The 25,542-nt window shown below is 38.8% G+C and overlaps 1 protein-coding gene across 4 annotated transcripts in view; it reads left to right on the forward strand.

Moving 5' to 3' along the window:
* The first annotated feature begins 5,054 nt into the window (after positions 1–5,054).
* The window catches only part of GABRA1 (gamma-aminobutyric acid type A receptor subunit alpha1), a 52,437-nt gene continuing 31,949 nt past the window's right edge, over positions 5,055–25,542 (forward strand). The window contains exons 1-5 of one of the 4 annotated variants that reach the window (XM_081137547.1): positions 5,600–5,938; positions 6,063–6,311; positions 8,621–8,712; positions 12,077–12,189; positions 24,890–24,957. In XM_081137547.1, the coding sequence (XP_080993673.1) occupies positions 6,135–6,311; positions 8,621–8,712; positions 12,077–12,189; positions 24,890–24,957 (450 nt within the window). In that variant the 5' untranslated portion in view covers positions 5,600–5,938; positions 6,063–6,134. Of the gene's footprint in view, positions 5,216–5,599; positions 5,939–6,030; positions 6,312–6,373; positions 6,439–8,620; positions 8,713–12,076; positions 12,190–24,889; positions 24,958–25,542 lie in introns of those variants that run through there. The other 3 variants (XM_081137548.1, XM_081137549.1, XM_081137550.1) reach the window with 3 other exon arrangements.

Here is a 25,542-nt window from a genome sequence, read left to right on the forward strand (position 1 = left end):
CTTTAAAATTCTCCAATTCCTCCCTACCCCTGTCCAAGCTCACAGATGTAATTAAAATAATTAAAATGGAGGCTGTAAATTTTTCTCTAATAAAAATCTTGGTGGGTGTTGTTAAAATCAAAATTGGAAAAGGGTTAGGTTGAGAGACTTTTTAAAATTATAAATTATAGTAAAAAAATCAAATTAGTTATATTTTCTACATTTAACACAAGGACATTAGTCAGATTTGAATATATTTATGAATAACCATAATAAAAATGCATTCACATCCACAAACTCGTTTTCATTTCATCCCACAGAACACAATTATTGTAAACATCAAGAATTGGGAACTATTGAACAGATGGGGCATTAGTGTCTTAATTCTTGATCTCTGTCCTAGTAAATCTTTCCGTTTCATATCCTTTCCTCAAATACTACAGCCATTCGGGGAAGGCTGAACAATTTTTTAAATGCTGCTTTACTGGTTGTGTCACTTTTTGTGTTTTACAAATTCAAGCAAATATGTAAACGCAGCTGCCCAACAGGATAGCGAGGCCCCATTAAAATCCTCAAACACTCTAAACAAGCCAGATCCTAATCACGCCAGAAGGCTCTGCATCAACTAAATGCAGCTTCTGGGTATCAACATGCCTATTACTTTTATATTATTTCTGATAAGTAATCTAAGTTGATTACCCAACTCAGATCTTTATTTTTCATTCTGTGCTCTAAAAACACTTAATAAATTATACTGATTGTTTGTATTCATTATGTTCACCTTAAAGAAAAATGGGGGGAAATGAGGATTCTAATGGTTTAAAAAGAGTTTACACAGAGACTAGGTATACACACAGGGAGAGAGTGCACATACACAGTGTGTATGCATACACACACACCCCCCGAATACCTTCATTTCCCCACAAAAATAGAGAATACATGCTTGCTCGGTCACTCACATAGGATATAACATTTAAAAATATCTAATCTGAAACTGTGACATTATAATAAATAATGTTTGTTTTCTTACCTCCCTCCTGACTTACAATCTTCCAGTTGCCAATGGTATCTACAGAGTCCAAAACCCTTCTTCAAAGAATTGGAAATTATTGATATTTTATTTGATATTCTAAAATAAATTATTTCTTTCAGCTATCAGCATATTATAATTCCTCTTAACGCTGAATAAATCTGCATTTTCCTGCTTGGGTTGATGGGTTTGACAAATGTGAAAAGACTTTGAAGAAAAATGGGTGAATCTGGGTTACACCTGAGCTGCTGATAAATGAAACCTGCCACAGAAGAAAATGAGATAGTGTCCTACTTATATGACTATTAAATAGAGTCTGTCTCTCACATATACATTTTCCTCCTGACGGGGACTGCTGGGTCCTTCTTAGGTCTTATGGGAAAAACGATGTAAAATGTGCGCCTGGGGGAGCCTGCGGCTGACGGTGGTAGCTATGGTTTGAACGCGCCCTGTGGTTGGATCTATCTGGAGCACACTCTCTTCAAATCTCCCTGGTCTGGGGAACATGTAAAATCCTCTAGGCAGGTACTGTAAAAAGTGTTCTTTTCCTCTGAATACCTTCTAAGTAAAAATACGGGGCTAGGATTTGAGGTGGTATGGATGCTAGCTTGTTGTAGCATCTTGTCTGATAACTGAAAACGTTATGTTTCAGTTAAATCTTACATAAAATCTGAATAGCAATCAGTATTATGAGTCACATGAACATACTACAGAGAATGCATGAAAATGCTCCAAAATAATGAATTTGTGCTCAGATAAAAGAGAGAGAAGGAAAATGCCATTCGTTGGATGCCTCTTAGGTGTTATACAAGAGGACTATGTTTTCCCACGTTATGCCACAACCAGCTAAGGAAGTTCCGGTAGCTAATTTTAAAACTTCAGAAAATGAGATTCAAAAATGTTCAGTGTCAGTGACTATTAGGTGTCAGTGACTTCAGGCATATATCCATGGAAGAACCTCCACTGAGCCAGGCTAACCTGGGTTCTATTTCTGCAAAGATCACAGGGAAAATTACATCATTTTTGTGATCTGTCAAAGTGGCTGGGGCAAACTCTCCCTAAGTCCCTTTAGAGTGTCAAACATTTATGACGCAAGTATTTTGGGAAAAATTTGATTTTGTGTTACTATACTTACCATGCCTCTCACTATGCTGACATGTTAAACTAGCCTTTCAGCCTGGACAAAAGAATCTGTCTAAGTAACCCAGATAAAAAACAGTGTCTAGGTTAAGGAATCAAAGTTACACTAGTACTTATGTCACAGTTCTTTCCTTTTCTCAGACTAAACCTTTATTTCAATACCAATTATAAAAGAAGGGCTAGCCCTCTGGATGTGCTAGCATAGTTCATCAACAAGATGGTCTGTGTTTTATAAAGAGGAATTAGAAAAAAGGGCTAGTTTAGTGAGTATAAATAACCTATATAAATATCTAAGTGTATGTACACAAATGTAGGCAAATCATGTTTAAATGCAACCTGTATGCTTACTATTGCAAATTTATAACCATGTTTCACAGTATGTTAACATTAAAATATAATCTGAGTGTATATATCTAAGCCATGCAAATACAGTTAAAAAGACCACTTTATTCTAGATTTCAGCTGAAGCTTATTTGATATTTTGTCATTTTTATTTGTACCTTTTCCCTCACCCTAATTTATTTCATAAATGATAAAAAGCCACACTGAATTAGTGAGAACACTCTTACTATCTTTTTCTCATTTGGTTCACATTTGAAAAAAAGTAAAATCATTTCTGTTGAAGAGAATCAGGACCACTTCTTCAAATAGGTCAGGGCTTCCTGCCATTTAAAATTGACAGAAAAGTCAAAATGTACCAGACTGCAACACTAGAAATAGAGCTATTAGGCCTCCCCAGGATCCCTGGTCCTACATCTGACCTCGAATCCCTTCTGCCCCAAACTAGGGACTTTTTGGAAGGCCTTTGCAACTGGCCTCACAAGACAGGAGGAAATAGCAGAAACTTGATAGTAAGCCTGACGGTACACTGCAGCTGGATGTACTAGGTCACTAAAATAAAAAAACCTTGGTGTGAATAAATATTTTTGAAAATATTCGGAGGAAGATTTTATGTAACTAACATGGAGACAGTCAACCATACATGTAAGATAAATAAAAGACTCTAACCTGAGCTCACTACCACATAGGCAGGAAATACAGTAATGTAGACCTGTGGTTAGGAGACTAAGCCTTGAAGTCGGAAGGCCCAGGTTTGCATTCCAGCATGAACACTCACCAGCTGTGTGACCTTGGGCAAGTCTCTCATTCTCTGTAACTCATATAATTTATTAAATAATTTATAAAACGGGGATGTTAAGACTACCTCTCAGACCATGTTTTGAGAATTAAATGGCATGATTTATGCAAATCGATTAGCACGTTACTTGGCACTAAGTAAACATTTTAAGAATATTAAACATTATGGTTATTATTATTTCAAAACTTCAATCAGATTCACACACACTTTGAAGAGCCTTATTCCCCTGGGCAAAAATGAAAAATAATGTCAACAATTATCTAAAAGATTCAATTAACAAGACAATATAAAGTAAATTATTTCCTTGCCATTAATTTCTTATATTTTATTCTCTGGTATTATGTGCATATGTTAATAACACCTTAGATGGAAAATAATAAACACAATCATAATTTATAGTTGCAATTGCTGTTTTTGGAGTGGTCAAATCATCAATATTTTAAACAGCCACAAGTTATTAAATTTACTTACTAAAAACAAACATATCCAAAACCAAATTATACACATATCATCTAGTTAAAAACTACCTAATGAGTATGTGAAATAGAAAATCACAGTATGGACATTTTCATTTCCATATGTGTGCGATAGTTTTAAGATATATCCAACAGTTATTTATAAATATTTGTTTGAAAATATATGCATTGCCATGCAATTGATTCCTGTTGCATTACTCTTTTGGTCTGAAGCAAGATGTGATTGGATTTGTTTTCAGAGATTACTGTTCAAATGATAAAGTTTCAGTGACTGTGCTCAAAAAACACAATCAGTAGAGCGATTCGGTTGCATTCATTAGGTATAGGAAGTCAATTTGTAGGGTAAAAGGAGCTGTGACAATCCAACTAGGAGAAAAAACAGACTAAAAGATCCCATTTTCAGGACAATCAGTCTTTGCTGAGTCAAAACAAAACTATAGAATTGTACTATATATTGTCAGGTAAAAACACACACAATGTTTTCTAATTGTTAACCTAGGGTTTCAAAACCTTACTAAAGTGAGTTTTATTCTCAGAACTGCTCAATAAATAACTGAGTTAATGGGCAAGAAAATTAAATAAAAATTGGGCCATGTCCCAAAGGGAAGCTATTATGTTGCTTCAATGGATATCTTTAAGAATATATTAACATTTGTAGAGTCTCAACAGAGTAGGCAACTCCTGCCCAGACACAGGGCTATCATCAGCTGGTGTCCAAATCTCCCTTCCTTGAAGATTTATTTCTGAAATAATTTCCCAATAACATTTCCCCTTCAAAACTGGGAAGATAACCAGACCCAACTATGAGCGTGGCCTTCAGTGCTACGTTCCTTATCATTCCAGTCACCACTCTGAAGTCTGAATCATGGAAGATGAATGCGCTGCAGCTCGAGGTCCAGGAGCACTTGTAGAATCAAAACCCATGAGTGGCATGGACGGGTTTTTCCTTTGCTCAGGCAAGCCCTGCCCTATCAGAAGCACCCCCTCCCCGCCAGAAGTCCTCTTGGGGAAAAAGGCTGGGAGCCCATCCAAGTTGGAAGTTCCAACCTTCCTGACCAGGCGCATTACTTGGAGACGCCGGGGTCTTTTCAGCGCCTCCTACCTAGTCCTGGCGAAAGTGCTGCAGGAACAGCTCCCAGGGCTTTCGGCTTTCCAGTAAGCGACCCCAGGAGGACAGCACCCATCGCCTCTCCTCTCGCTCCGAACACCCAGGGGAGAGCTACAGTTGTCCGTGGTTCCTCGGACATTTAGTTCGGCTGCTACTGAAACGCCCTCCCTCTCTCGATGTATAATCATTCGTGGGTGGAGAGCCACCAGGCAGGGTGACAGAAGAGGGCGGAGGTAAGAAGCAGGAGACTCTCGGTCCTGACTTCCAAAAGCCTTCTTGTTCGCCTCTCCCCGCCCCCGCCCGGTCTCCTAATCCAGAAGATGATGGGGTTCGGAAACGCTGATGTGAGTCTAAACCTAGAAATGACCCGGGCGAGTGATTTAGAGTGAAACACTCCGCGTATCGAAAGAGCCTCGGCTGTCTCCCTCACGGCGTCAGCAGACCGACCCTCGCCTCCGAAGGGTGCGCACCCGCTCCGGCTGGGCGCGCGGCCGTGCCGTCCCCCAGGCGACAGATCGCGGTGGGTGGGCAGCGCTCGCTGCCCGTGCCAGGGCGGAGACGCCCCACGCCGGGCAGCCGGTTCCCGCGGGCCAGAGCCGTCCCCCGCCGTCGGGCCTCAGCCTCGGTGACTCCGCAGGACGCGGGCACTCAGACGCGTGTGGGAGTGCGTGTGCCGGCGCGGGCGGGGCGCGCTCCCCGGCCCCGGCGCCTCCCGCTCCGCCGCTCGCGTCCCCTCGCGTGCGTGCAGCTTCGATATTCCATCCAAGGCGGAGCCGGCCCCCATCAGTCTTTTTGTTAACAGACGCCCCTTAAAATAGCGTGCTCCTAAATTGAAAGTGCGAAAAAAATTCCGTGTGTGGGGGGGGGTCCTAGGTCTCTGCCCCTTCGTTCCTCCCCCCCTTCTGCCCCCCCCCCTCCGTTTGCAATCCCCTCAAAAAGGGAAAGCTTGCAGCAGACCGTGGGAGGACTGGAGCCTGCAGCCGGAGAGACGGGGATTAGGGCCGAAGCGGGGCAAGTCAAATCGTGCTGCATGTAAAAAATGGGCGGATTGGTCTCCAGATCCAGAGGCTGGTACCACCTTCCTTTCTAAAATAAAATCTCTCTGGCATGAAGTCACCGCCTATTTCACATCCGGTTTGCCCTGGGACGTATTACTACTGTCTTGGTAAAGAGGGATCTTTTGTTGTACAGCCGCAGCTCGGAGCTGGGAGCAGACCTGGGCGTGAGCTCCCCGGCGGAGCGGAGGGAGCGGGCGCAGAGTCCATGATGGCTCAGAGCGGGCGGGCGAGCGCGCGGCGCGAGGACGCCCCTGGGCTCCGCTCGCTGCGCCCGCTCCGCGCCCCACTCGCGCCTCCGGCTGCTCCGGGCTCTCCACGGCTCTCTCGCTCGCAGGCACTTTTCCCGGGGCTGGAGCGCTCCTGTGCCCGGAGGGGGCCCGAGGTAGGTGCTGCTTCCCCACCGCAACCCACGGAGCCGCGAACGTGGCTTTCCCCAGCTGGGGGGGGGGGGCGCGAGGATGCTCTAGACACAGGAGAAAGGGGACCGGCGGAGCCCGAGCCCGCCGCAGGTAGAAACGACGAGTGTTTTTCTTCCAGGCTGAAAGCCGCAGCGACGGGCGAGCCTGATTTGATACAATGTCTCTCTTCTTCCCCCTTTCTCAGGCGGATTTGAATTCATGCCACGGAGTGGGTGGTGACCTGTTGTTTTGGTCGGTTTGCTGTTTTGGTGTTTGTTGTTGTTGTTTTCTCCATCTTTTTTTTTTTTTTTTTTTTTTTTGCCCCCCAGGGGGAGCTGGGATGAGGCGGGGAGGGGCGTCGGTGGCACCGTCCAAAGTTAAGGCGGCGGGGCTGGGGCTGGGACAAGCCCTCTCGGGCTCCATGCTCCGGGCACCTCTCCTCCGGCTGCAGAAACGCCTCTCGGCTCCTCCTCAGTGGACTCGGCTGAGGTGCCCTCTGCTGTAGGGGTCTCTCCATTCCCAACGCCCAAAACTCAACTTATCACTCGATGTGGGTGACACGGGGCCTGGGCGTTTGGGGGGTGTGTGGTAGGGGGGAGGTTGAAGGTGGAAAGGGGGTAAGGAGGCAGCTTAGCGTTTCTTTTAAACTGTTATGTTTGTATTTGCAAGAAACTTTCTCACCCAGCAACTCAAGTGCCACGATAGGTTTGTTTTCCTCTTTTTAAAATGTCAGAGGACAAAAGCTAGGGTACCTTGCCTTGGGGTTTTGTTTTGTTTACCCTTTCAGGAATTTTTTTTAAATTACAAACCAACAAATATTCATAGGCTAAGAGAAGTTGTTTTTCCTTCATAGCAGATGTCAAAGATTAATAAAAGGGTGAATTATAGTCATGCAATTTAGATGCAATATTTTAACATAATATTATTTATCTAATCTGTCCTGTCATATGCAACTCATCTGTGTCAGAGCCAGGCACTAAATTAAGTACAAACTATGAAGCTCACAGTTCTTATCTCTAGACCATTTCACTCTAAACACATTATGTGTCATTGCTTACATGCCTGTTTATAATGGTTTTTACTGATATAAATGATCCCAGAGAGTATGGAAAGCATGTGTTAGATGTATTTAAAGGCATACTGCATGAAACTATAGAGTGCTTAATGGAAAATATGTTTTAAAAGACTGCGATAGATTTAGGGAAGTGCTAACAAATACCTTGAACATTCTCATATTATGACTGACTGGAATGAATTATAGCACATTAAATACAGTGTTGCCATATCTGCTCTTTAACTAGGCAGTGCACTGATTTTTAAAAACTGACTCCACAAACAGACAATAATTTTTAAAATTCTCCAAGCTTTCCATACTCCATTTCTCCAGCATCCCACTACTAAGTCTAAATTCAACAATCAGATGGTGATTGATTACACTTTACCTAAGAGAGAAAAAAGAGTCCCTTATTTATGCAAAGCAAAGCGCTCAGCTTCCATCTGTTTGAGATGAAACATTTTCTAGCAGCAACCTGGCAGAATTTGACAGGGCTGGGAAGATATGTGTGGGCATGTTTGTGTGCACTGATGTGAGTGGTATGTGTGTGCGAGGGAGATCAGCACATGGCTTGACTATAAAGTGTGTCCTTTAGCCTCATGGAAGCATTAGTGAGCATATTTAACAAGGAAATCACAGGCAGAAGATAAAAGCACGACTTTGACATTCAACAGTGTTTCCTATGTTGTTGTGTTTTTTTTTTTAAAGATAAGTACAGTTGCTCCTGAAATCAAGGTGCATCCAGAATGCAAAAAATGAATTCAGTCATCAAAGCATGTTAACCTTCCCCATCCCAGCCCCCAAACATGCTCTCTCAGCGATAGACACCAGCTTAAAAATTTCAATGCACAGTTTAGTTGCTGGAACTCGAATCAGAAAGGTCAAATTTTTCAGATGCTGAAAAACAAGAAGAGAGTCATGCATACTATACTGGAAATGTAAATCCTAGAGGGAAAATACAACTCACAGTTTTTACTTTGAGCAGTACTATCACCTGAAAGCATTTCAACTTGTAGTTTTTACAGGAGAAATTAAGGTACTGATCTATTTCTGAATGGAGAGGTGGAAGGAAAGTGGAGGCTGAAGGTCCAGGTTTCCATTGCTTCCAATGAGGTGTCACATCCCAGTGAGGTCATTTCCTGACTTCAAAGCATCATCTGAGCTGCCTCAGTCAGCCCTAGTGGTTATAACCTGATGTTTCTCACAGGAGACATTGATCTCTACTGGTTCTACTTTCAGCTGCACAAACCCGCAATGAGGAAGAAGAGCCGGGGTCTCCCTGACTGCCTCTGGGCCTGGACCCTCCTTCTCAGCACATTGACTGGAAGAAGGTGGGGACGCTTTATTTTCAATCTGCATGAGAATTTCTGTAACTTTTCATGTATTCTTTCAGTGGGAAGAAAATTGCCCTTGGATGAATTCATGACTAAGGGAATTGAAAAAACTTAACTGCAATAAAATTCCAGCTAAGAACCAAGAAGAGCAGCATGAAAAAATAACCATCGTATTTGTATGTTAGTTAGAATACACTTAACATGCTTTTATTGAAGAATGTGTTACTAATTCAGCATTTAAGTCTGAAATTGAACTTTTTTTCACAGTTCAGTTGAAACTGAACAAGACCTGCGGTTTCCTAATTCACACAAAAGTTACCCCAATTAATGTCTGCATACTCTGTGAGTTGATCTCTCAACAAGAAAATGTTTAGCCCACTGTAAAATCATAAAGAAACTTCTGACTATATGGAAGGGAAAAGTTTAAAATGATATTTGTAATTTGAAAGTCGTAAGTCTCTTTAAAAGCGTGTACATATGTTTTGAAAACATTTATATAACCAGTAAGGGTAAGATATGCCAGAAAAATATTTAAGAATATTAGATGGAGCTGAAATTCTTAATTTAAGCATAACTACTACGGAGACAAGTTGTGAGAAAAATTTAATACTATGCCTAACCATACTCAAAATATTTGCTAATGACCCAATCGAGCATATAAAGATATAATAGTAGCAATGATATAAATGACCAAGTATTTCAGATTGTTCTTTATCTACTTTTATATTCCTTGTATAGTCTATCCTGTGGCCCATAGGAAAGTCTTAGACATATTATAAAAATCTAAGATTCTTCCAAACATAATGGAAAGCAAACCCTTATGAGTGAGGCAGAGAGAGAGAATAGTCTGGGAAGGCGTGAATTTAAGAGGATTTTTAAAATTGAGAAGTTTTTATTTTTTGCTTATTGCGTGTGGTAAATAATGGCTACCAGATAAACAGGGAATGCTTTCTTGCCAGATACTCTTAATCTGAGGAGTTAAATGTTCTTCACTGCTTTGGAAAAATTATATGAAGTGTTACTATTGTGATGACCTGTAGGTGGAGGTAGTGCACAGTGTTTTATTATATAGTGGCTCATGGAGTCAGAATCAGGTACTGTCACTGACATTTCTCCTCAAATTATAGATTTAGTTTAGGAAACAGTACATTGGCAAAAGTGTTTAATAGCAAATAAGTTATATTTACCCCAGGGCTACTCTCTGACAATTACAATGGGGCACGGTAGATTAGAAGTAAAGATAAAGAACACCTGATTATCAAATCACATTTTTTAAAAAGGTTACCATTCCAACGGGGATAACAGACCTGGTTTTCTGGGAGTGTAGGGATATGTATCTTTTGGCATTTGTATGCCAATGGAAAAAATTTGGTGAATACATTTATGGGATAAAACCGGGGGGAAAAGTATTTTCTGAATTTGACATAAGCTATAAAAACAAAGGGAATAGAGGTAAAAGTAACAGATAATTCCCTATTCTAAGAATCCTATTAACAATCTAATTGTGCTCTGTCATGTCTCCCATCTCGTCTTTCCCCCCCATCTTATTTTATTGCTTTCTTCCTTGAACTACCTGGTCTTGCCCTCCTCACAACTTAAGGTGTGCTAACATTTCTCTTCCATCTGTATCAAGATGACCTTCCAACATCCTTGAAGGATGCGTGCATGACAGTGGGTTTTTGTGACAGAGTGTTTGTAAATAATTGCGCTCAGAAAACTATTTTTGTTTTACTGCTGTCACCGACTAATGAGACATGCTGGAAGACACCGAGCTCATTAAAAATTTGATTTCTAAAACTAGGAAGATGTTCAATTTTGCCAAAGGAAAGTAAACCCTCAATCTGCATGATATTAATGCTGAATTTAGGAGAACAAAAAATCGTTTAATAGAAGTACATGCCTGTCATCTGTTTAATATCATGAATCGCTTTTAGTTATAATAACTTTACCAAATTAAAATTTATCAGGAAAAAATGGCCATTACATTTTGCTGATATAAAATTAATTACCGAAACAATAGCGCTGGTTTTTGAAATGATATTTTGGTTATAAATAAGTGGATCCTGGTTTCATGTTATTACTTTTTCTTAGATTGATCAGTAATATAAACATGCAAGAGTGGAGCCAAAGCATATGAAACAGAAAGTAGGCAAGGGATCTTTTGTAGCAGTTTCTTAGTCTATACTCGAATTCACATTTTTTTTACTCAAGGTCAGAGCTATTGCTGAAATTTATCAGTGAGTGTGATCCATCCTAAAATAGAAGACTTCTCTCTCATAGGATTTGGAGGTGTCATCCTAATCATTACATAAAATATGATTCAAGGAGCACAGATAATAACGCATCTGATGTCAGAAATACACAGTACTTAAATTGCAGTCACTATGTGGTTGGAACCCAAAGCTAGTAATGGTAAATAATAATAACTACACCTTCAACTGTAAAGATTTAACTATAAGCAGTCACCCCAACAAAGGAGAATGGAAATAGTTTTAGACTGAAATGTGAAGAAAACGAGGTCTAGTTCAAGCTCTGCTCACAAATAGCTCTGTTTTCTTAAATAAAACGCCAATCCTGCACTACAGCTTAGTAAACCATAAATTAAGAACAGGGGGCCATATCTTTTCCAAGGTTTTTGTGGGGTTTTTTTACTTCTAAGACCAGAAATGATAAAAATTCAGTTAATTAGAGGTTTGAATAAACAAATTATAAATTTATCAAAATAAGTTCATAACCCTTCAGGTGAATGGAAATGGAGCACTGATGTAAAAATATAATTATACTAAGAAACAAGTTTTATCTATTTTTCGCATCTTAATACCTTGAAAGAACATCAAAAAAGCAAAACACACACACACACACATACATGTCTATGAAGTAGATGAAGAAAGGGATGTTAGGAGGTGAAATTTTAGGCTTATGCTACATGTTAAATTAAATGAAAATGAAACTATTAATTATTTTGGTAGCTCATAAATACATATATTTTTTTATTTGGGAAGAAATCCCCCAGGATTTTTGTCCAGCGTGCATTAACATTCTTACTCGCCCAGGAAAAAATGCATTAGAGCGCTGTGTACATGCCGAGAATTATGAATGCAAAGAAGGAACTCACTTCCTGGTAATTTTCCTCCCTAGTTAGAAGTATTAGAATAAAGAGCTTATCACACATGAGAACAAGTATGAGAAAGTAGTAGGAATTAAAATATGACTTTTTTTTAAATTTTTACTTTATCAGAAGGAATTTTTAAAGTAAGATTCAATGGAAGGAAGGAAGGAAAATCTGCGGAAGGGCTTCTTTGGCAAATGTTTTAGTAGAAATGTATCACTTAGTTATCACCTCCCATTATGCTTTTTTCAGCTATGGACAACCCTCATTACAGGATGAACTTAAAGACAATACCACTGTCTTCACCAGGATTTTGGACCGACTCCTAGATGGTTATGACAATCGCCTGAGACCAGGATTGGGAGGTGGGTCACAGTTGTTTTTATTTTAGAGGGCAATGTTAAACCTTTACTAGTAGAGCCTGGCTTCCCCTCTAAATAGTAAAGTAATAAAAATGGCAGCATGTAGTTGAATGACTAACCCTATTTTTAACAGATCACTCTGTATTAATTGAATTTACCATGGTAGTTCCATGTACATATCCATATGTAGTAAAAGGAAGATACAAACTTATAATAACATGAAAGATATGTTGCTTTTACTGGACAGGGTAAAAATGGGAGCAGTCTTCTTCTTTCCAGCCTAAAGAGTGCCTCTACTTCATTCAGCATTGCTATGCCTATCCTGAATTCACATGGACTATCTCTGAATCTACTGCTCTATAAACATTCATTTTGGAATATTACTTATTGATCCACTATTTTGCATTAGATTACTACCACCTCTGAGATAGATGGCAGTGTTTTTTGTTTTTATAAGCCATGCATTCAAACTTAAACCCTTATTTTCTGAAGTACAAATGTATTTTTTTGTATTGGTATTATTAACTGATTACACTACTAAATTTTAATTATAACCAGTTAGCATTAATTGCTGATACTAATAAATGTTTGCTTAGGAATAAGATAGACTTAATAATACAATATTTATAACAATAAAAGAAAACAGTGCCAGACATTACACTCTTACTTGAATAACTCTTGAGTAAGATAATCAGCCTACCTTATTAAGTTAAACAAAGACTAATGAAGCCAAAACAAAATATTGATCCTAGAGTGAAACAAGTGAGGTAAGGAAATAAATTAGCATCCAAAGTCACGCAGGAAGCCAAGGTTAGCATCTAGGATTACCAACTATCACTGATGCTGCACCTTCTCTGAAGAATTTGTAGAAACTATTTAATAACAATATGCAAATTACAATTAAATGGCAATATTAAGAAAGTCATCTCTTCTCCATTTGGGCAGCAAACATATGCAAACAATAGGAAGTTTAAGAGTTCAAAATGTGATTTTAAAGTTGAATAGCAGCATGGATTTAGAGTTAATTTTTTTAATGCTTTGGGTAGTATCATCACCTGGATGTGGATCGTGGGTCTGTTTTGAGATTGCCAAATGCCATTAGTGTCTCCTGGAGGTTGAAGGGAAACTGTTTTGCCAAAGACACAAGTGAAATGTATGTGGAAGGGCTTAGCAGGTGTCCTTGCTAACCAATTTCAGACGCTCATTCTAGGACATGCTATGCATATTCCTTGGGGTTTGTATTCCACCTAGTTTTCCTCCAGCACGTTCTTAGAAAAAAATCTTAATGTCTGTGTGTGCCTGAGCAGCTGAACTGGTTTCAGGAAAACTGCTCCTGAGTCAGAAAATGTGAAATAAACGAGAAAGACTGCAGGTAGGGGAGGGACGTGCAAGAAGAAACAATCAGGATGTGGCTCTAACCTTGGAAAAGAAAGGCTTTCTGACGCGCTGGTGGACATCTACCTGATTCCTTATTTTCCTTCCTGCTCTGTGATATCGATCCTTACAAAATCAGCAGGAGTTTATAACACATCTAGAAAACCTGGTCTTTCTTCTAGTTTAAGAAATCCCATTTAATACTCTTACGTGTGAATATGAATATTCTTTCTAAGCTTGGTGCAAAGTTTTCAGTTTGGTAGAGAATTTTACACACACACACACACACACACACAGGCCCCTTCTATTAGCAGAAACAACTATATTAATTCATAATGCAACATTACTATTACGATAGGATTTACTTTGATTATCTGTTTAATCCCTCCAAAAAACAAAAATAGATGTGAATTTGAAGAAGAGAAATAGGTAGTTGACCAAACACAGTCAAGGTATATTCTTCTTAACTGAAATGGAAAAAATATGCTCTTGTAGTAGAAATTCAAGGACTCGGGAAAATTGAAAAGAAGGAATGTCCTTTCATCTTTGCTAAAGATGATTTTTCTGGTATTCATGATTCCTGAAAACAGTGATTTTGAGGATACAATAAACATTAAAAAGTTTTAAAAGGAGCTCAAATATTTTCCTCTATTTCCATTTTATGTATCATCCTGTAATGGCCTGCAATCCAATCTGATGGATATGAGACTTTGGAAAAACCTTCAATAATAATGACTAACTTCACTTTTTGGACTCCATTTTTTAGCATTACAGGATATAATGGAATATGTTTATAACATCTCCAGTCATTAACATTTTAAGTACATTTTGAGACTGTCTGTCTTTTGAAAACTACTCTTCAAAATATTAAATATAGGTTGTAGATTTTTAAAAAACACAATTGGTTGCAGAATTAGAGAAAAATTTTAACTCCATTATTTCTGGATGCTATAAACTGAAATGATCTAATATATATTTCTCTGCAGAATTATTTAATTTCATTTCTTTACCATATATTTCTGGTAGGTTAAGTATGTCATGCATTCCAGTAGATCCCCATTGTAAAAATAGACCTTTAAAAAAAAAAAAATTATCCATTTGCTTTCAGATGAAAAGACTATGTAGAGGAAATACTTGAAAGACTATCACTGGCTTATAAGGGGGTAAAAGTTTCCTCTTAGTAGGTTTATGATCACAGCTGGGATCATCTACTCTTGCAGGAAAAAGGGGCCCACTCTCTTCATTATTATGGCAAAAGTCTGGTGTTATAAAAATAACAACACGTTGTGCAGAAGGCAGGGATATTCTGTTCCGAATGCCCTCAGAAAATATAAAAATGTGACAAGCTGAGCCTTGAGACTAATGTAAGAAACTCTTGTGTGTGCAAATTCATTATGACCTGCTTTTCGGAACCACGCACTGCACCAGAAGGTTAGCGCTGCTCTGTGGGGATATACGCCCTGGGCCCAGTAACTAAGAAACAGAACAGTTCACTTGGTGCATGTGGGTGACAGAAATCAGTCTGCAGACATTATAGCACTTTAAAATGGCCACCTTTTCAAGGCCAAGAGCAATGCTGAGAAAATGAAAATATAAGGATAACATATAAAAAGATCGCCTGGAAGGGACTTTTTGTTGGAGGCAGAAAAGATGGGAAAAGGACCGTGTGCAGTTCTAATGATTTAATGTGCTCTATTCAGGAACACAAAGGCAAAAAATAAGTTGACTGTTCACATTTTAATACAAAGTAAATGAAGAAACCTTTAAATGAACTTGAACTGAAGTAATGAGAAGCCAGAAAAGACAAGTCAAAACTGCCAATAACTGTGGAGTCCACTCTCACTGAAAACCTGTCTCGGGAAGGTGCGGAGGTCTGCTTCCTTTCCAACCAGGCGCTGAAGAATGCGTCTGAAAGACTGTTATCTAGAGCGTGGTCAGCACAGAAGGCAATGGCTGGGGAAAGGGGAAGGTAAAAGCCAGAAAGCAAGGCAAGACAGAAGAGAAAAGGCTAGAGAAGAAGGAGAGCAAAAGGGGGTACTGGAGAGGCGAGACGGGTAGAGAAGGGGGAGACGTACATGGTAAAGGAAGGGCCTGCGTTAGGAGGTGTTTGGGGATGAACTAGGATTCCTCTTTTCATTTTAAACCAGGACCAAACCAAACACTTTTCTGAGATTCACTCTCCCAAGTTTCTCCTTGCTGGCTGTGATTATAATAAACTAAAGAAACCTGAATTCTAACTTTCTAAAAAATTAAGTAACGCTCCCCTTGAACTGTACCCATCTGGTTGCAGTTCAGCCACCTCATAGTGGCATCCCCTGCACTCTGGGAGGGGGGAACAACAGCCCATAAGCACAGACCTGAAATTTAATTCTGAAGAAAGATTTTGGGTTTTTAATGACAAATAATGCCCTTCCAGTGACATCTTTACATTCCCCTTTGCCCCACCATATATACAGGTTACACTTTACAGCTGATGTGACAAAATCCCAGGATGAACCAGTTTAATGATAACCAGTTCAGTGTCTGGGACATGCCACCGGGCTGAAGGTTTACTTTTCTCCCGTTCATAGGTTCATTCTCACACATCTAATTTACGAAAGACCTTTTCTTCTATAAACAACTTTATTTCACTCCTTGGAAAACAGATTAGGGCAAAAAACATTTTTAAATGGAACTCAGCCAGGATAGTGCCAAAGGAGTAAGATCTTGGTTGAGTCACATTTTAAAGGAATCACAGAACTTTTTACCCTTTCCCTCCCTGCTAATGGTATTTCTTAAAAATTCTTATAATTTCTAAGTGCTGCCTTAAGTTTCATCTCAATAAATGATGCATAGGATGGTGGACACCTCTCAAAGATTTTATCATCAAACCATATAAAGAAGGCAAAGGAAAGAGATGAGTGTCATCATCATGTGACAAACCCAGATGGAGGGAAGGAGTAGATATAAGTGAACAGGTAGGAATATAGGTAGAAGAATGGACTTTACTTATCCCTACTTAACAGATATTTAGTTAATATTTTCTTCTTTTTCCTGTGTTACAGATTTTGGGTTTTGTTTTGTTTTAGATTTTACTTGGAGGTATCAGATACGTATTTGCAACCAGAGTGTAGCTGGAGTTCTCTCTCACGGTATTTTAGCATGAATATGTTATTTAACAAACAATCTCTGCCTCAAAGCAGATTTTCTCCTTATTTCCATAATTTTCCTAATTTTGGATTTTTATGCCTGTATAAGACCTTTCAGACTTCTTTTAGCCCAATTATTGCAAAAGATCTCGACTTTAAGATTTAAACATCTCCAACTAAGTAAGGTGACCAGGTTGGATGTGCCTGCAGTTGGCCAGGTGGTGTTGGCTCCTTGGGAATTAACTTAGGATCTTGGCTTATGTGTCTTTATGTCAAAATACGAGAAGGTGGAAAAACTAAGTGCTCTGGGAAAAAACTGGATTAACTCCAATTTGAAATTGTACGCAACTCTGTAAAGTCTAGATTACTAAGGGTAGAGAAAGCAGTATAGTTTAATACATTTTTTAAAAAAAATTTAGCCTTGTTCTATCTCAAAATTATAAGATACTTGATATTTATGTGATCTCTTGTTATTTTTGTATCCTGTGTGATGTTGAGATTAGAGGCAACCATTTTATTCATGTTCAACTAAAGTTAAAACACATATTTTGTATATATATATTAAAAAGCTAGAATTTCAAAACATTAGAAGATAATATAGTTCTGTCACAATGCAATAATTTTGATTCTAAAATACTGACAATATCAAAAACAAATTTAAAAAAGTTAGAGTTATCCAATATCTGTTGCTGCTGCTATAGTTACTTTCCCGGGTGATGGCTTTTAGTGTTATCTTTTGAAATTCTACTCTGGAACCCTTCTTTCTGAGTTTGCTGTAGTTTTATCTGATGCTTGTAATGCAAGGTGTGCAGCAGATGCTCAGACTTTGGCATAATGCAATCTATTTCCCCAGAAATTGTCTATCTAGACATCCTATAATTCAGTTGAATTTCAGTGAAAAAGCAGTTACCAAAACCCAAGAGGAACTGTTAAAATGAACAGAGAGTGCCTCTTAACCTTTACTGGCTGACATCACCAGTCAGCTCAGGAAGCCAGCCTGTCTAATGAATCCGACCAAATACCCAGAGGAATGTTCTAGCATGTTTGGAAACTTTCTACTCTCATCTTTTCCTGGTGTGTATGAACTGTCTACCACTTCAGCGCCAAGAATTTCCTAAGATAAAATGTAGCCACTGAGACTATGCTCACCTTATAAAGGCCACATGATTAGTAGGCGGCTGCAGTTGATTTTTTGGAGCAGTTACTTTTGACCTTTCATATAGTTTCCATTTCCCATCTTCTTTCTAGAAGCAATGTTGAATCTTTTTAATCTTTTCTATAGATGATTCCTTTTTTCAGGTAAAACCTGAAGTCTTTATTTGAAAAATAATGTTGGAGCATTTTTGACATGAGAATCTCATTATTAATAGTCACTTTGGAAAACATAGGAGAGGACCACGTCCTAAGCGGATGCCACCCCCCTCCAAGACTATTATATTATCACCCTTTATAACTAACATGGGAAAAAGAAGCATCTTACCTCAGAGCAACTGCAGGCTACACAATACTGATAGAGATTTATATAGACAGAAAGAAACCCACTCCTCCAACACAGCAGTGATACTCTTCTCTAGAGCTTAGCCCTCTCTCAAGAGAAACTGCCCGTAATATAAAGAGGGAAGGAGGAAATTTCTCAGTGGAATTGAGATAAATGTCTGCCACAATAAAATTTACTTTTTTTCCTGGGAGTTGGTTGTATCATCTGAGTTCTTGAAATGCAAAAACAACAAAGGATCAGGAACTATTTGGACACCTTGAGATGCGAGTCTCTACTCTCTGTGCATCTATAGTAGCTAGACACATACAAAATTAAACAGCACTACATATCTATTCCAAAGAATTAGGGATGAAAATGAAGGATGTTCCAGAATGACTGGCAGGGAGCTGAAACACTGTCTAATCCAGGAGTATACATTGATATTTATGTGGGGGGCCCCAGATATTTTCAATTTCTAACCAGGACCATTTCAAAGTGAAATTTAAAGATATACTTTATTATGATGACTAATGTTGTACCATTTAGTCTCCATATAGTGCCTGCCTCCATGAATTAACAGACCACAAAGTAGCGTAAAGGGACAGTAAACCTTCATAAGGTACAGGTCCATGGAACCAGGCACAGTGACTATTACTCTGAGTTCCTCAGTACACAGTGTTTCCAGTGAAAATATGGCCAATGCCATATTAAATAAGTTGTTGTGATAGGCATCTCTACTAAAACACCTATAACTCTTCACTGTTGATTCTCTCTTCCTCCCCTTTTTTAACACTCTTACAATCCATTATTCACACAGTATTAGCTATCTTCTTAAACTGCAGGTGACATAATTTCACTTCATTACCCAAAAGCTTTTTGTATTAGAATAAAGGTCAACTGCTTAGTGAAATGCACAAAGACCTTTAGGTGTGACCCTGCTTGCCACTAGAGAGTCATCTTGTACCATGTTCATCAGCAACATCAGGCTCCAGATATACAACATTTTTTTATTTTTTTAATTGATTCTTTTTGAGAGAGAGGAAGGAGAGGAGGGGGAGAGAGAGAAACATCAATCAGTTGCCTTCTGTACACACCCTGAATGGGGAGCCAACCTGAAACCTTCATAAGGGTATGTGCCCTGACAGGAAACCACATCGGCCAGTGGCCCTTTGGTGCATGCGATGACGCTCCACCAGCTGAGCCACACCAGCCAGGGCAGACTTTCTGTTTCTAAAACATAACACACTTACCTTGAATTTTGTTCTTTCTTTCCCTTGAAACGTCTCTTTTTGGGTCTGCCCATCCCTGAAGTTTTCTTATCTCCCAGGTCTGAGTTTAAAACCACCTCCTCAAAGGACATTCTTTCAGAGAATTCCCAGTCATCTGAAATTTATTAGTATAATTTGTACGTGTTTGTACATAACAGTACATCTAATATCTATTATCTAATCTGTGTTTCTAATATATGTAAAGCATCTTTTCCCAAAAACTCTGAGATATGCTCCAGAAGAACAAGAACATTTGTACTTCTGTTCACCAATGAATTACTGCTGCCTAGAATGGTGCCTGACACATAGGAAATGCTAAACAAACATTTGTTGATGAATTTAACTTACTCAACAAATACATCTCAAAGTGTTTTTGGCATCACGATCTTATTTAACCCTCACTCCAATGCAATGCAGTCAACTGTGCAGGTATTATTTCTTCATTGAAAAATGAGAAAACAGGCTCGGAGGAATTAAAGTATAGTACCTAAAATCATGCAGCGTGATCTCCAGGAAAATCACAGTTGAAATCTGAGTGTTTGGACTCTTAATCCAATGTGCTTACTGCTTACTATACTCCACTGCTTTTCTCATTTCTGCCTCAAGCACTAATCATCTTTTTGAATGATCACTGCAAAACATCTGTTATTTTAATACTTACCAGCAGGTTATCAACATTGTAAGAAATCCCTGGTAAGAACAGATCTACTGCGGTCTAGCAGCTAGAGTATATAATATAGTGTGTAAATATGTATACAGATAAGTGTATTTATGTGTGTGTATTTTATATATAAACATATCTTTGTAGGATATGCTTGTTCAAAGAGTGATTTTAATTGATTTATCATAAAAAGCTTAATTTACATTGATGAACTATTTGAAGATATTCCCCAATCACTGAGAGGAGAGCAATCATCATCATCATAGTCCTGTTTTACATAACTCTATCCCATGTTTGTCCCTGGAAAATTTGAACATGTGTATACATTTATAGAATCTGTTGAGTTTTTTTTACGTTGGACAGTGAAGGATTATTGTGAAGAAAATATTTGATTGAAAAAAATTGCTGATTAATCTGTTCTTTCAACATGTCTTCCAACTAAGTTATTTTAAATGATTTTCCTTTTCAGACTATTTCCTAGTTATATAAGGGGTTCATTCATGTTTAACTTTGGCTAGGTGTATAATCATTCTAGCTGAACTTCATTAGAAGTTCCTGATTCACGTTGTATGCTCTTAAATAGAGTAGTTTTCAGGATAAAAATATCTTGTCTTTTCCTCCTGTGATCCATAGAAAGGCTCTGAGTACTTTCTAGGTATTTCTAATAACACTCTAGAGTCTAAGCACTAAGTCAATAAAGTCAGGCATTAGAGCAGATGATTTAGATTCTAATGTTCTAGTGTTCCTTAAATAATAAATAATTTACATGAATATAGTCACTCCTCTCTCCCCATGGGGATTTCAACCTGAAGGGGAGAGGAAGAGATGACTAAATTTTCCCAGGACTGGGGAAATAATGTGCTTCAACCACTCCCCTACATCAGCTGAAGAACATGCATATGAGCACATCCTCCACTTAAGCCTGATCCTGAAGAGGCCTTGATTTCAGGCCACCATTTCTTTGCCAAAAGCAAGTGAATCACTCTTTATAATTTGGTTGAAGCTCATCGCAACAATCCCCTGGCTATTTTAAAACTTTGCACTCCAGATTATAAACCTTCTATCTTAAAGAAGAGTCACTTCACGTGCCACTCAGGGAATCTGTGGTCAGTGACAGTGAAAGACATACTTTTGGTCAAAGGAGTCTATCCCTTGTCACTGGCACTGTACTCAGCTGAGTGAGAATGTGGTTTGAGGATAATCATTAAACATACAGGGGTGGGCCCAAGTAGGTTTACAGTTGTGCGTAGGGGAAAGAGTTAATCATCAGAGCCTGCATGTCCTTTTCCACAGGAACAACACTCAGCCTACTTTTGCCCACCCCTGTGTATCTGAATAGAAAAAACTAAGGAGATACATCAAGGTATTAACAGTGGGTTTATGTGGACAGTGGCATTCCATGGAATGTTTAACTTTTTTCATGTTTTTCTGAAATTTCCAAACTTATACTATAAGGATATATATTTTTTAATTTTTTATTTCTTAATAAACAACAGAATGTATTATATTGGTCTCATGCTTTCCCTAAAGCTTTTGTAATTTTTTTTTTTTTAGAGTAGCATTAACAAATCAGTTTGGGAGAGCATGTGGGTAAACAACAATGACCACATTTATTTAAAGTGTGATTTCTCAGAGACATTTGCATGTTAAAATCTTCATGACGAATCTTCCAGAGGTTTACATAATGGGTAGAGTTTTCCAGCAATGAAAACCTTTGGTTCCACTGGACACTCAGTATGAGCTGATGACAAATCAAAGAGTCTGAGCATGTGGCAAGGGAAATATATTAGAAGGGAAAGGAGAGAAGGCAGTTGTTACCTTCTTCTAATGATCTTATCCCTGGTTCGAGATGGTGTCCCAGATTTCATGTACGGGGTTCGAGGTGCTGTCTCAGATTTCATGTTCGGGGTTTGAGGTGGTGTCACAGATTTCATGTACGGGGTTCGAGGTGTGTTCCAGATTTCATGTTCAGGGTTTGAGGTAGTGTCACAGATTTCATGTATGGGGTTCGAGGTGGTGTCCCAGATTTTGTGTTCAGGGTTCAAGGTGGTGTCTCAGATTTCATGTTCGGGGTTTGAGGTGGTGTCCCAGATTTCATGTTCAGGGTTCAAGGTGGTGTCCTAGATTTCATGTTTGGGGTGGGCTTCTTCCCCTCCTGATACCATCACTCACTCTCTTCATTTTGTAGTTGACTAGTCACTACAATCCCCAAGGCAACCTTCAGGTTGGGGCCTGGGACATTCTGCTACCTTAAGCTTGGGGTTTCTGAATATATTTGGAGGAGAAATGATAAACAGCAAAAATCAGAATGTCCTTAAGAGTAGCGGTATGATTACAGTGCCTGGAGAGGAGGTCATCTGAGAGACTCAAAGGCGAGGGCTCTCAGCCAGGTACATGCCCTGGAACGTCACGGAGGAGAGTTCTGGGAAATCTCAGAGGGGGCTGGCTAGTAGAAAATGGGATGAAGCCCTGGAAGGTGGTGATCTGATATGGTAAATACACTTAGGGGCAGGGATGGATACAAGAATAGGGAATGGGCTTTTGAAATGTGCTATAGCCACTGATGTGACCTGCTCCCTATTTCTGCCTAATCCCTACAAAGCACAGTAACAACTGCGTCTAACAATAAATCTATGTAAATGTAACCATGTTTTATGTTCTGTTTGAATGGCACAGTAATCTTTAATAATAGGCTTCTTGGCCTTCATAATTTGTTGCTTATATAGCAGAGTAATCTACTAGAAAGCTAAAAACAGCAGAGGGAAACAGCACATATATTTGGCAAGTGGATATCTCACTTCTTCCGAGCACTTTATCATGCTAGATAAAACAGATTGGTTGCTCCGAACACATCTGGTAAGCCAATGTCCGTAAAGCTAGCTACCTTGGGGAAATACCGTACAGTGCAGAAAAGTTACCCTCCCTGTACTCAAGACAGAGGTAACGGTGATAAAGGAGTCCAGCAGAGCTGCCCCAAGCTGCCCAGCACATCCAAGTGCAGACAGGGATTCATGTATTTCCCAAAGGAGCATGCACTTAATGGTAGTTTCCTACTACAAATATAAAAATAAAAGAGTGGATATAATTTTAATGCCATAGATATCACTCAGATTTTTAAGATGTTCACCATCAATCTTATAGATTATAACCTGGAGAGAAATGAAAGTCAACCTGGGAAACAAATCACTGCTGGAAGGGACTTATAAGCATGGGAACCCATACAAGAGGCAAATGGTTAATACAACCGAGACTTATTGCTAACAGCTGTTCGTTTCTCTAAAGCAGGGGTGGGGACGTCCAGCCTCAGGGCCCACAAAATCATTTGGTCTGGCCTTGCCAAGGCAACCACAGGTGGGACTGAAAATTCGGTAAATCTAGGAGCTTATTCACAGCTAATTTTTAAGTTGATAATTTTGTAAGGCCCGTGAGTGATGTCCTAAATATCCAAATGGCCCTTGGCAGGAAAAAGGTTCCCCATCCCTGCTCTAAAGCTACATAGTTGGCGCAGAATGTTCAAACTGAGGTTGGAAGCGAGTTCTAAAAACACAACTCTATCTTCTGTCTCAAGCTGTATCTTCTATTTTGAAGTTTTTAAAGGGTAAACCCCAGATAATCCTCAAGTGGCTCTTCTAGCATTTTGGAGCCAATAACACTGTTTGCAAAAACAAACAAACAAAAACAATCCAAACACTACTGAATTGGTTATTGAAGGGACTACCTCCACCTCCAAATTATTTTATATTTTGCTGTGCACATTATGTTTACAGTATAACATGACTTCTTGAGAGGAATTTTGTCTGGAAGTATTAACAATTTACAAGTGAATTGCTGAGGGGTAAAATTGATATTCAAAAGAATTTATTATCACATATATTGGATCACTACTTTAATGTCCTATGTCAGAGCTACCTGCCCCAATACATGAAATGAATTGCATAATACACTGGGCTGTTATTTCTCAGAGCTAAAGCTGAAAATTACAAAGTCATCTTTTTTCATTTTCACCTCTTGACAAATTGTTTCCTTTTATGAAAGAAACATTTTTCTATTTTATCTTTTTTTTTGGTGAGTGAATATATTTCCTTAAAAATGTCTGTGTTGAGTTGTTAGCAAAGTACAATAAATATGTTTTATTGGTTGATATTATGCCTCAGAGATCAATACAATAAAATCACGTTGAACTTGAAAAGGAATCTATTAAATGAACTTTTCTTCACCTTAATATTTTCTTCTCAATCCTCAAAATTGACGATACTTACATGAGTTGTCAGGTTTTTCCAGGGACCAATTTGGGTAATTCAGTTATGATTTAGTGACAGAAAGCAATCATTTGTAAAACATACCCTTGAGTCCATAAAGAGTTAATAAAACTTGCTACCATACAGTGTATACTTCCCAGGAGTAGTCTAAATACCTGCAGGATCTGGAGAGCTATGAAAGAGCACAGACGCTTAAACCGTGCCCATATGCTAACACATTTTTATTACAACGCAAAATGGCTTTGGTATCATTTAGGAAAGTGTGTCCGTTCTTGAAGAATTCATTAAGCAGTAGCTGACTTCTCCATAACATTTCTACCTCCCAAAGTAGCATATTTAGGCTTTGTTCTCCATTGAAAAATATTAAGTGTGAAATTTCATGTGTAAGCAGTAAATTATCAGGACTACACAGTGGACCAATTTTAGAAGTAGCTAATCAAAGCCAATAAATTTCCCATTTGGGGTAAGTGTGCAGTGGTGAGATCTAATAAGGGCTGTTGATAGACATTCACTGTCCCAATTTTCTGCTTCATCAGAGCGCGTAACTGAAGTGAAGACTGACATCTTCGTCACCAGTTTCGGACCCGTTTCAGACCATGATATGGTGAGTGACACTGCATTTTTGGTTTTCCTGGGGTATTTTCTAAATTTACTTTTGAAAGAAAAATATAAACTAAGTATTTAGGGAAAGACTTGAAATAGCTTGGCTATATCTTTGTGTCTCTCTGTGTGTATAATATGTAATATACTATAATATTTACACAATATTTATACAATAGAAAATACCCAGTTATTTCCCAGACCAACACTATTTATGGTGATCAGTCACCATAGTCTTCTTTCTTCCTAGACCTGAAATGATTGCTTTGCCTGGGTTTATGTTCTGTAAGCCAAATAGTGTGAGTGCGAGTTATCTTCCATTTCAGTTAAGGAAGACATGTGGACTCAAGGATGCTAGGTTTCTGCGTAGCCAGAACTATTACGGAATAGCCATAAATATTGTGATTTCTGAATTATTTTTGGCTAAAAAGGGGAAATGAGTATAAAATCTGAATGAATACTTGAGAAATAGTTAAAATATACCTGTAAGAAACAGCTTCACTACAAAAGGCTTTTATTAAATTATTACCAAGAGTGTGAATAAAACTGGTACATACCTGTTCTTTCTTTTCCCAACCCACATGATTAA

The sequence above is a fragment of the Miniopterus schreibersii genome (genome assembly GCF_964146895.1).
Source record: "Miniopterus schreibersii genome assembly, chromosome: 4".
NCBI classification, from domain to species: domain Eukaryota; kingdom Metazoa; phylum Chordata; class Mammalia; order Chiroptera; family Miniopteridae; genus Miniopterus; species Miniopterus schreibersii.